Source organism: Peromyscus maniculatus, chromosome 10, assembly GCF_049852395.1.
Source record: "Peromyscus maniculatus bairdii isolate BWxNUB_F1_BW_parent chromosome 10, HU_Pman_BW_mat_3.1, whole genome shotgun sequence".
Taxonomy (NCBI): Eukaryota; Metazoa; Chordata; class Mammalia; order Rodentia; family Cricetidae; genus Peromyscus; species Peromyscus maniculatus.
This window is the reverse complement of record NC_134861.1, coordinates 92,575,263-92,588,564: the sequence shown is the minus strand read 5'-3', so window position 1 is coordinate 92,588,564 and position 13,302 is coordinate 92,575,263. Positions and strand designations below refer to the sequence as shown.

The following is a 13,302-nucleotide window of genomic DNA, read 5'->3' as shown; positions in this document are numbered from 1 at the left end:
CCCTGGCTACTAGCCTGGAACTCCCTATACAAACCAAGTTGGCCTCTACCTTCAGGGATTATAGATGTAAACCATCAGGCCAGGCTCTGCAAACTACTGTTGAATACTACTTAAGAGAGTGTAATTTTGACATGAAGGCCCAAGTGGTACTATAGCAAATTGTTATGGGACATATTATATTTACTATTTTTTTCTGACAGGAGAAATATGATATGAAAAATATATGAAAGCAAGCCCTTTTAAACACTGCTGCTCGAACAAAAATCAAGTTGTTTTCTTTTCTTAAAATGTGTTAGATACAAGAGGGGAAGAGGAACTGGTGGGTAGGCTGCAGTTGGCATTATTGCCAAACGTCTGCCCAACGATCCTGCTCTTACAAACCATGCTATTGGCTTTTAAAGACAAATGAACTGCGCATCTCCCCTCTCCCTCCCCGCTCCATCTGATGGGATGCTTCCATTTGACAAGGTCCATGGGGAAACAGCGCCACCTGCTGGGCAGAGCCTGTTCTGCACCTATGTTAGCCTTAACCCTGCCTGTCAACCTTCCCTCTGCAATTCTATAAACATCAGTCAGGCTTAGCAACCAAGGCCTGCAGGCCTCTCCACTCCAGAACTACTGATTAGAGAATCCTCTCCCTAAAACACAGAACAACCAAGATGTAGAACTCTCAGCTACCTCTCTAGCACCATGCCTGCCTGCCTGCATGCCCCCATGTTCCACCAGGATGACAATGGACTAATAAGCCTCTGAATTGTAAGCCACCCAATTAAATATTTTTTCTTTTATAAGAGTTGCCGTGGTCATGGTGTCTTCACTGCAGTAGAAACCCTAACTAAGACACTTATTAAAGGATAATCAGTTGTCATCTGCCCATAAACCTGTCTACAAAAATAGAGTTAATCCTTTCATGAGTTTATGGTTTACAAATTATTTACAAATTATTCCCATTTCTATGACTTACACGAATTTGATTCTAATTCTAGTCTGTCTGACCCAAAATCTGAATCAACATAACATTTTTTTTCTATCTCCTTCCCCCCTCATATTTGCGAGACTTTTCCTCATATTCAATGCATCCCCAAAATTATTCCTCCAGGATTTTGAGTAGTTAGAAAAGTAACCGTTTCCTTCAAGCATTTTCTTACATAGGTTTAAAAAAAAAAAATGAGGTAGTGTAGCTAGAGTTTTCCTGCCTTGCCCACAGTCAGGACAAATCTTTGTCACCCGCCAATCCCACAGCCGCTCAGACCCAACCAAGTAAACACAGAGACTTATATTGCATACAAACTGTATGGCCGTGGCAGGCTTCTTGCTAACTGTTCTTATAGCTTAATTAATCCATTTCCATAAATCTATACCTTGCCACGTGGCTGGTGGCTTACCGGCATCTTCACATGCTGCTGGTCATGGCGGTGGCTGCAGTGTCTCTCCCTCAGCCTTCTGCTTCCCACAATTCTCCTTGTCCCACCTACTTCCTGCCTGGCCACTGGCCAATCAGTGTTTTATTTATTGACCAATCAGAGCAACAGATTTGACATACAGACCGTCCCACAGCAAGGTAGTGCCAGGTGATGGTGGCACACGCCTTTAATCAGCACTCAAGAGGCACAGACAGGTGGATCTGTGAGTTCAAGGCCAGCCTGGTCTACAAAGAGAGTTCCAGGACAGCCAGGGCTACACAGGGAAACCTGTCACAAAAAACAAAACAATACTAACAAAAAAACGAGATGGCTCGGTGGTAAAGGCTCCTGCCAACAAGACTCCTGACCTCAGTTCAGCACCCAGGACCCCAGACGGTAGAAGGAGAGAAGCAGCTATCATAAACTGTCCTCCTCATCGCCCAGACAATTAAAATGTGGAGAGAAAACATGGTTATAAAAAATTCCAAGAAACTTCACTCACACATGAGCGCTTACTGTTGGAATTAAGCAGTAACAACATTCAAACACCAGCTGAAGCTAGGTAACGATTTTCATTCCGTCTGTTAAAAGAGACATGCGCATCACACACAGTGCGGAAACTAAAGAACGTCCAGCCGTTCAGCTGCTCCGGGCTTACTTTCCTGTTTGCTTCTGGCGCATGAGGTACAATCCACAATCTACACGAAACTGAAAGAGGAAAACGCCTTTATTAATTAACTACACGAAGCTGACAGGAAGTCCTGTCAGAGTGGCATCGGGATAAACAATACTGTTATAAAACGTACATCTTCACATCCATTTCAGAGGGAATATTACACATTAGAGCTCTTTGTGGCGTTATACTGGTTTCAATAAAACATTTTTTAAAAATAGTCATCAACATATATTCTCAAACTATGCTAAGACATAAAAAGGCAACTATCAAGGGGTGCTCACACCGGCAGGGTGGCACGGCCTCCCGCCACACGGGCTGCCCCGGGACCACCGCTCCGGAGGCGGACGCTGCCAACGCCTACGACACCTGACTGACCAAACCCACGCTGTCTCCGGGGGGAAGCGAGACCTGTCTCCTGTACACAGGGGTGTGAGTCTGGGCGCGGCAGGGAGATGGAGTCCACAAGGAGACAGGGCCGGTGGGTCCCTCTTACGGATGCCTGTGAAGCACTTCCAGTTTTAAAATAACAAGGTCTCTGGATAACAACTTCTCAAGACCGCTTCCCACTTGAGTGAGGGATGTGATACCATCACACATTTGGTCTGTACTTTTGCAGTTTCTTCTATCAAATGCACTCTCATGCACTGGTAAGACTTAAGAGTTACGGTCTACATAGAAAGCATCTTTACATGAATTTGGTTCTCACGGAACTGACATCTCTTCTCACATATGTGCCTGTGGAAATTAATCTGAGCACACACGCACACATGTGGATACGCTTGCATATCTCTGTGTGTACACATAAGTTACTTTTACAATTAGAACCAAGCTAGACAGTGGGGACGGGTGGGCCTTGCTCAGAACCCGCTCGCTCTATGTTGACGGCAGGTAGAGCTCGCTGAAGGACGTGATGAGGTTGTAGTATGTCTTCTCGTCGTCGGTTAACCCCGCATTGCCGGGTCTCACCACCACGGCGACATGCACGTCGGCCTCCTCCGCAGCACTGGCCTCTGGAAAATCAAAGCACAGGTGAGACACACTGAGACCTGCCTGAGATGAGCTGAGGCCGGGAGAGAACCAGGGTGAGTTTAGCTTTTGCTGCAGCTAAAAGACGGGCCCCGTGAGGCAGGTTCTATACTCTTTATATGTATTAACGCTGTGCTAAAAAGTACCTGACTGAACACGAGAGACAGGAACACAGCCCATCCTATACTGCGCTCTAATTAGCGCTACTGATGACTCAACACAGGCTTGCTCTGGCCCACGCCCTTTGTCCGCTCCTACAAATTAGCCCCAGACAGCTGAGCCGGCCGGTCTCAAAGGGCAAGCTGCAGGGTCCAACACCAATTAAGTAGACAGAGAACGAGGGTGGCCTATGATCTAATCTGGCCAAAGTACACGCTCTAACCTCAGGTCCCAACATGTCATGTCCCCTGCCTAGATGCCACATCTCTTCTGCCTGACAAATTCCTACTCTTCAGAATTCCACTCAAAACATGACACCATCCAGAAGCGCCATCCCTGATTACAGCAGCCCGCGTGCGCCTCACAGTCTATACTTAGCTGTCCCAACAATGCACTTTATTACCGTTTACCCTCCTCAGACTGTGGGTGCCTCATGATCAGTGACTGGGATGGTGCTGGGTGGCAGAGAGTGAAAACAAGGCCCGTCATCTTCACTTAGGTAAGCTGGGTGTTACAGGGATATCTCTAATATTCCTTGGCTTACGTTCATATCTCCATGTTATTTTTATTTGAAAAACAACAGCTAGTTTCATCTTGAAAAGCATCTGCTCCGTGCTAGGAGCCGGACGTGGACGAGAGACAAGTGAAGAAAACAGGGCTCCCGCCTTTGTGTGCGGCTCCCGTCCTCACTGTCTTCCCAGGCACTCAAAGTCCTTACGCTGTTAGCCCTGTCCCCGTCTACAGACATGGAAACAGAGCAAAGCAACTGTCGGCCTAAAGCGTTTAACTGTCAGCCTGACTCAATGCTCAGCACTCAAAAGCAGTGGTTCTCAACCTGTGGGTCATGCCCCCTTTGATGAACCTCTACCTCCAAAAATATTCACATTATGATTCATAACAGTAGCAAAATTAGTTATGAGGTAACAATGAAACTAATTTTATGGTTGGGGGTCACCACAACTTGAGGAGTTGTATTAAAGGGTCGCAGCATTAGGAAGGTTGAGAACCACTGCTCTAGAACAAAGACTGGCAAAGCACAGCACGCAGCCACTTAAAAGTTGTATTGGCACACGGCTACACCCGCTCATCTGGATCCTGTTTGTGACTGCTTTTGCACAAGAGAGGGCTGAATAGCTGTGACAGAGACTCTGTGGGCTGAAAGCTACATATTTGCTATATGGTGCCAACTCTTCATCTAGGCACCAAATACTGCAAGTGCACTCTGCAGACACCGCACGCTACAATTCCAACAAGTCTTCTCGTTTCCTTCCCTTCTTTAGTACCGTTGGGACCATCAGCTTGGTTTTCTGCCCTGCCCTGGATGTGACGGGATGGACACATGGTACAAACCCCACAGGAACAGAGCTGACAGAAGGGCAAAGCAAGCAACCTCCACCTCTCCCATCCTAGCTACAGATCATCCAAGTGCTGGGCCTCCTGCCTAACAGGAGGGGAGCTGGGGCGGGGCTTACTGGACACCCAGATAAAGCTGATTTCATTTTAAGGCCAATTTAGGATGGTATTCCCAGTCTTTAACATTGGGACTATAGCCAGGCATGGTGGCACACACCTTTAATCCCAGTACCTGGGAGGCAGAGGCAGGTAGATCTGAGTTTGAGGCCAGCCTGGTCTACACAGTAAATGCCAGGACGGCCAGGGTTACAGAGATGCCCTGTCTCAAAACAACAACAAACAAACAAAAACAGAGTTGGGATACATACTCCAGTTTCTTCAGACTGTATACATTTCCTTTTACTCATGTTAGAAATTAACTCCTTACACTTCAACCCTAGGAAACGGCTTAAATCAAACAAGAAAGACTTGAGTGCAGGTCAGTTTTTGAGAAGTACCTAAAGACAAAACTATGAAGAAAGGCTAAGTAGTCTTGAAGGAGTTGTGGGCCAGTGAGATCGCTCGGCTGGTAAGAGCACTTGCTCCCAAACCGATGACAGGAGCTCCGTTACCCAAATCTACACGGTGGGAGAAACCTGACACCAACTCACCACCAGCCACACCCACTGTCTTCTAATCTCAGTGCACACAGAACACATCCCGACTCTGGCATAACAAATGCATGTACACGTGAACAAGAGTTAGAATTAGTTAATGTGCACACGTGTGTGGATGCATGTGCCTGTGCAGGCATGCCCACGGAGACAAGAGGACAACCTAGAGTGTCGTGCCTCAGACACCGGTCACCTTTTTCTTCCTGACGCAGGGTCTTTCACCGGCCTGGAACTCAGAAGCTAGTGTGGTGATATTTTATTTGTATTGAAATGTTATTTTAATTTTATGTTAATAAATAAAGTTGCCCTGGGGTCAGAGCTATTAGAGCCATAGTAAGAGCATGGTGGTTAGAAGAGCTAGGTAGATTTCTGTGTGTTCAGGGATACAGCCAGTATTGGAGACATACGCCTTTAAGACCTGGAGGGCGGTGCTTACAGGCAGTGATGAGGCAGTCATGTGGTTGGGTTTACAACCAATGAGAAGGCAGAACAGAAAGATTATTTAAACAGGGACACAGGAAGTACCTCCCTCTCTCGGGGAAGCTAGGAGCACTGCAGGAGGTAAGATTTTATCTCTGAGCTCTGACCTCTCGGCTTTTCTCTTTTACCTTGGCTCTGTGTTTCTTATTTTAATAATACGATTGGTTACATCTACATCTGGCGCCCAACGTGACAAGAATCCATTAAAAACTGCTTGGGGCCGGCTCCCTAGCCGGAGCAGCCGGCTCCCTAGCCCCAGCCCAGGTCTGCTTGGGCTCAGGCCGGACTGTGAGCTGCTTGCTTAAAGCCAGTGCTACAAACAGCTCAGGCCTGCCCTGCTAAACAGGGCCCCTGGCTGTAAAGCCAAGCCTTGACTCGGCTCAGAGGGAACAAGTGGCTGGCTTTAAGCTTTAGCCGGCTACCCCTTCGCTTTCACTTTCACTTTCACTTTCGCTTTCGCTTTTGCTTTCTCTCTTGCTTTCTCTCTGTCTCTCTCTCTCTCTCTCTCTCTCTCTCTCTCTCTCTCTCTCTCTCTCTGGATTTACACCTAGGACTCTAGGTGGCTGTTTTGAAATTCGCTCGGATTTCTACTGTTCTACGCAGATTTGGTAAGTCATAAAGGAAACTATTTAAAAGACAAATTTTTTCCACATTTAAAAAAAATGGGTTTCCTGTGTACATTGGAAGAAAATTGGGTTTTGTTTGAAATTTTAGGCAGTCTGACAATGGAACAACTATATGAAAAGATTAGTATTATGGGAATTATGCAGTTAATCACCATGCTTATTCTCATTTTACTATTTAAAAAGATAGTCGATTTAAGTGCCAGGATAACAGCTTTAGAAAAACCTGTTAATTTTAACAGTGAAGTTGGTTCAAGTTTGGATCATAAGGTTACAGAAAGAAAGCCTGTTTTCACACAATCATCCTTAATTTATCCTGTAACCGTACAGCAGATGCCTGATCAAATGGCTACACAAAATATCTGGGCTCCAATTGAACTGATGGATTTTAAAAGGTTTAAGGAGGCAATAGTATCTTATGGCATGCATTCCCCATATGTAAAGCAAATGTTAAACTCTTGGTCAACATATAATAGGATTATACCACAGGACTGGCGGGACCTTGCACAAGCTGTTCTGGAACCCAGCCAGAGAATTCAATTTCTGACTTGGTTTAAGGAGGAAGCTAGAAACGTAGAAACACAATGGAGGGATAAAGGAATACAAGTTTGTCAGGATCAGCTTATTGGAGAAGGCCAATATGCTTCAATACAAACACAATGTTTATATGATGTTCAAACCGTAATTTTATGTCGAATGGCAGCCTTGAATGCATGGGACAGAGTTGATGAACCAGGAAAAAAACATGAGTCATTCACAAAGGTTATGCAAGGCCCTAAAGAATCTTTCACAGATTTTTTAGAAAGACTGGCTTCAGCAGTAAACAGAATGGTCTCAGGATCAGAAGCTAGTAAGGCAATAATTGAAGCTTTGGCATTTGAGAATGCGAATGCAGCATGCAAAAGAATAATCAGGCCGTTAAGGGCAAGATCTGCACCTTTGGAAGATTGGATTAGAGAAACAATTAATGTTGAGGTTGATGAGCATGATACGTGGGTAGGAGAAGTAATTTCAAAAGGTTTGAGGAGTGTTAGATGTTTTGGGTGTGGAAAGCAAGGACATTTTAAAAGGGACTGTAAACAGGTCAATCCTAGAAGCAATATTTCTTCAAGGAACAATGGCAACAGAATGCCCCTTCCTTCTGGAGTATGCAGAAGGTGTGGTAAGGGAAAACACTGGACCAACGAATGTAGATCAACAAAGGACAGACAGGGTAATCCTTTGCCTCAGTTTTCGGGAAACTCCCGGAGGGGCCTCATGCAGGCCCCCATAGCAAAACCAGTTCAAACCTTTCCTGCAGCTGTAGAGGAAATCCCTGCTCTGAGCGATTAAATAACCAAATGACGATTGGAATAAATCAGGCTGGTCAGGATGATGAAAAAGAGAGAATAGAAAATTCAGGAGAAAACATAAAGAAAATTTTTTGGCAAACTTCTATTAATGAACAGAGACCAAAATTAACGATAAAAATAAATGGTGTTTTGTTGTCTGGTCTGGTAGACACAGGTGCGGACATTACCATAATTGCACCAGAATTTTGGCATCCAGCTTGGCCTCTTCAGGAGGTAAACGTTCAACTGTTAGGAATTGGGACATTATCTGGAGTGAAACAGAGTGCAAGATGGCTGGAATGTATAGGTCCAGAAGGACAGAGAGGAAAATTAAAACCATATGTCGCTAACATAGCTATGAACCTGTGGGGTCGAGACTTGTTGCAACAATGGAATACTCAGATTAAAATCCCTCCAATCTCAGAAACAAATCATAAACTAGCACATGTTTCTGAGAGAAATATTAGAAGGCATTATTTTGAGTGGTCACCAGCCATCCATATTATACAGGAACAGGGCACAACAACTGATAATCTTCCAAAAATACCAACAGCTCTACCTTTAAAATGGTTAACAGACAAGCCTGTATGGGTTCAGCAATGGCCTTTAACAACAGAGAAACTCCAGGCTTTAGAAGAGCTGGTAGAAGAACAGTTAAATGCTCAGCATATTGAACAGTCAACCAGCCCTTGGAATTCTCCTGTATTTGTTATTAAAAAGAAATCTGGTAAATGGAGAATGGTAACAGACCTTAGAGCAATTAACAAAGTAATTCAGCCGATGGGCTCTCTACAATCTGGAATTCCTTTGCCTACTCTGTTACCAAAAGGATGGCCTCTCATAGTTATTGATTTAAAAGACTGTTTCTTTTCAATACCCTTACAAGAAAAAGACAAAGAAAGATTTGCTTTCACAGTGCCTACTTATAATAATTCTCAACCGGTTAAAAGATTTCAATGGAGGGTCCTCCCACAGGGAATGTTAAATAGCCCAACTCTGTGCCAATATTTTGTACAACAGCCATTGGAAGTGATACGTAAAAAATTTCCTAAATCTATAATTTATCATTATATGGATGATATTTTACTAGCTGACTCAAATGCAGATACTTTAGAAAGAATGTTTGAAGAAGTAAAGAAAATTTTGCCTTGCTGGGGATTACAAATTGCTCCTGAAAAAATACAAAGAGGAGATTCTATTAATTATTTAGGATATAAAATAGAGCTACAAAAAATTAGACCCCAAAAGGTGCAAATTAGGAGAGATAGACTACAGACTCTTAATGACTTTCAAAGATTATTTGGAGATATTTCTCATCTACGAACTATTGTTGGGGTAAAAAATAATGAACTGACTAATTTGTTCAAAACCTTAGAAGGTGACAAGGACTTAAATAGTCCAAGAGAATTATCACCTGAAGCTGAGAAAGAATTGGCCTTGGTAGAAAAGAAAGTACATGAAGGGCACGTGGATCGTATTGATCCAAAGCTGGATTGCATTTTGGTTATTTTACCCTCTAGGCATTCCCCTACTGGAATATTAATGCAGAGGGAAGATATTATATTGGAATGGATATTTTTACCAAATAAACCAAATAAAAAATTAAAAACTTATGGGGAAAAAATCTCTGACTTGATTTGGAAAGGAAAATTGAGGCTTCGTCAATTAGCAGGAATAGACCCAGCAGAAATTGTCGTACCTTTAACTAAGGAGGACATTGAAAAATTATGGACAGAAAGTGAACCTTGGCAAAGAGCTTGCAGTAATTTTTTGGGAGAAATTAACAGCAAATATCCCAAAAGCAACAGAATTGATTTTATAAAGAGAGCTGATTGGATCTTGCCTCGAATTGTACGGCAAAAACCCATATCTGGAGTTCGTACATTTTATACAGATGCCAACAAACAAGGAAAGGCAGGTTACAAATCAGAAAATTTAAGTAAAGTGGTACAAAGTCCTTATAATTCAGTGCAAAAATCAGAATTGTATGCTATTCTGTTGGTATTAATGGATTTTTCAGAACCTCTCAACATAGTAACTGACTCTCAGTATGCTGAAAGAGTGGTATTACATATTGAGACTGCAGAATTTATCCCTGATGCTTCAGAATTAACTTCACTATTTATTCAATTACAAGATACAATCAGGAAAAGGAGTCATCCTTTATATATAACTCACATCCGATCTCATACTGGTCTGCCAGGCCCTCTAGCACAAGGCAATGATGAGATTGATAAATTATTGATAGGAAATGTGCTGGAGGCCTCAGAATTTCATAAAAAACATCATGTCAATAGTAAACGTTTAAAAAAGGATTTTCCCATAACCTGGCAACAAGCCAAAGAAATAGTAAAGAAATGTCCTACTTGTTCCTTCTATAATCAAACACCATTACCAGCAGGATGTAACCCAAAGGGTACTCAGAGGAATGAAATCTGGCAGATGGACGTGTTTCACTTTGCAGAATTTGGAAAACTGAAATATGTACACCACACTATCGATACTTATTCAGGATTTCAGTGGGCAACTGCTCTGAGTTCTGAAAAAGCTGATTCTGTAATCACTCATTTGCTAGAAGTTATGGCCATTATGGGTATACCTGCACAAATCAAAACTGACAATGCTCCATCATATGTCTCTGTTAAAATGAAACAGTTTTTTGCTTATTACAATATAAAGCATATTACAGGTATACCACATAATCCTACAGGTCAAGCAGTTATAGAAAGATCAAACAGAACTCTAAAGGATATGCTAAATAAACAGAAAGGAGTAACAAAAACCCCCAGAAATAGACTGCATAATGCTCTATTAACTTTGAATTTTCTGAATGCCAATGAGAAAGGAACAACAGCTGCAGAGAGACATTGGGTAATAGAAAAAACTACAGAATTAAATCAACCTATATACTTTAAGGATGTGCTGACCTCAGAATGGAAGCCAGGGTATGTATTACGTTGGGGACGAGGTTTTGCTTTTGTTTCTACAGCAGAAGATAAGCTGTGGGTACCATCAAAATTGATAAAGGTTCGATTTGAACAAGAGAAACCTCTTAATTAGAGGAGGTGATAGTTCATCAACCAGCATGAACATCCAATTTAAACTAACTTGTACCTATAACACATGTCTTTTCATTTAATCAGATAATAACTTGCCAAAAAGGAACATCCCCAAAATTAGTCTTGGGGGAAGGTTTTTGTTTTTGTCTTTTAGGAGAATGAAGGTTAAGGAATCTGAAGGACACAAGACAAATGAGACAACTGAAGAAAAGGGACAAATCATCTATCCCCGGAAACAGAGTATATGGGAGTATATGGCATATGGGTATATATTATCTAAAAAATTTTATGTCTTCTTAAATGTTTGTTTCTGCTTTTCTCTAAAGATTTAACACTATTGGTTTTCTAATAGTCCCAGTTCAATTAAAATTTAAAGCTGACTTTGGAGTTGGAGAATGGCTCTCTCCTTCTTTAAACTCAAGCATGTTGTTAAAATGAAAATACAAACTCCCTGTATCATGACAGAATAAAAGAGCCATTTTCTGCTATGGGACAGGACAAAAGCCAAATTAATTAAGGGACTATTCTATTACTAATCTCAACTCTTTGATTCTATTCTGATTCTTTAAACTTTTCTTAAAGTATAAATTTTATATCAAAATTTACAAGATTGATATATATATATATATATATATATATACATTTTAAACTTTGTTAAGATATGAATGGTCATATAGAGTACTAACTAATTCTAGAAAAAAGGCTTCAATTAGCTGCATATATATGTCTTTGTGTTCGAGTCTCTTATCAGTTTTCTGCAGGAAATCATGGCCAGGCCTAACATCAACTGAAGTCTCCGGAAAGAAGATGGGGCCCCACAACAACAACAACAACAACAATTCCACGTGGACAATAATAATATCACTAAGCTGACAAACATCATCTACAGATCAGCTTTGAACTACAAGGTGCTCAGAACAATTTTGAGATGACTAGCTGAGATGATCCAGTCTCAAAGACTACTTGAATAAGGACTTGAGATAAACCCTGAACTTTGGCATTATACACAGACTGGATAATAATGAAGGATATAGTTACCTTTCCTAGAATTTGACAATTAACTTAAATTTTTCTTTCAGGATAAAGATAACTTCGCCCATACCCAGCAGGAAGCAATTTTAAGAATGACGCCCACATTCCCAAAGAGGTGGTGTGGGGCGGGTGGTTTTTTGGTTCTTTTAATGGGTTTTGGGTCTGGGATAATTTTCAATTGTTTACGGGGGTTGGTTACAAGTTGTTGTCAAGGGTTAGGAAAAAGGCTAAGCAAAGGAGATTAGATTTAAGGTTCTTGTTTAAAAAAAAAAAAAAAGAAAGAAAGAAAGAAAGAAAAGAAAAGAAAAAGATAGTTACTAGTTTTAAATACTTTACATTATTACCAACTATTAGGATATAAGGAAATGAAAGTTAGTAGTTAGACATTACAATAGAAATTGTAGTCATATTAGATATGTTTTAAAAATTGAGCAGATATATTTTAGACAGGTCATCTTCAAACCCTTCAGAGATCTAACGAATATGGCATTTAAAATATTTTAATAACTTAGAAATTTTTCTTTTTTGAGACATGTCAGCTCCTGGCAGTACCAATCTACTTCAGAGAAAATATGGGCATTGAAGAAACTGCATATGGAGTTAATTTTCATTGTGGCAAAAGTTAGCCACTGGACAACAAAGTATCCTCAAATCAACAGGACAAAATGGACAGACAGAACACGAAACAAAGGACTACCGATTCCTGCCAAAACAAGTATGGTTATGGCTTTATCAGAAGGCATCTTCTGAGGCCAGGACAATATGGCCCCATCCCTGAAGTGGCCTTCACAATCTGGAAAAGGTACAGTGCCCTTTTCTTCGAAGGCAGCTGAACAGGCAGTGGGCCGATGGCTTCTGTTGTGCAATGGAACAGCAACTGAAAGCTCACGCCTCTCAATAGTAGACTGGCATTTAATAGAGGGATGTGGAGAAGGGCATGCTTAGATGAAGCCATATATACACAGCCAAGAAGAATGGACAGCTGAATTCAAAAACCATCAACAATTTCCAGAATTTAAAATCCTGAATCATGACATGACACTAGTGGAATTCAGGTGTTTCTGGTACATGGACTGCTCTCACCCAGTGTGAGGTTGAACTGTTGACCTTGTGTACAACCTACTTCACAAATGAGTCTGTCAGATATGCTAAGCCTATAGGCTGAAGATGATGCCCCAACACTGCAGAGAAACCTCAGGTGACTGTCCAGGCAGCTGGCTGTTTCTGTCGACTCACAAAATTTTTGGAAGTTGCTTTTGTGCACTTCCTGTTTTTATTTTTGTTAGCTAATATTATTTCCTTCTTGGGTCTCTGAGGGAGTTGAAGATTAGTTAGTTATAGTTGAAGATTAATTAGGATAGAAAGTGAATTAGATACATTTTGGACTTACTAAAATAGGATAGATAAGGGAATTATTTTCTCTGATTTGTCAAATACAAATGGACTAGACATCGTTTAGGTATTTGTTACTTGTATATATTGTATATAGTTATTGTACTTTTGTATA

At 41.4% G+C, this 13,302-nt stretch overlaps 1 protein-coding gene across 3 annotated transcripts in view; it reads right to left on the bottom strand.

The window, feature by feature from the left end:
* Window positions 1-2,112: 2,112 nt before the first annotated feature.
* Window positions 2,113-13,302, bottom strand: part of Enoph1 (enolase-phosphatase 1) — a 41,280-nt gene continuing 30,090 nt past the window's right edge. For all 3 annotated transcript variants that reach the window (XM_076546714.1, XM_006975378.4, XM_076546713.1), the window contains exon 6: window positions 2,113-3,089. In XM_076546714.1, the coding sequence (XP_076402829.1) occupies window positions 2,953-3,089 (137 nt within the window). In that variant the 3' untranslated portion in view covers window positions 2,113-2,952. The remainder of the gene's footprint in view (window positions 3,090-13,302) is intronic.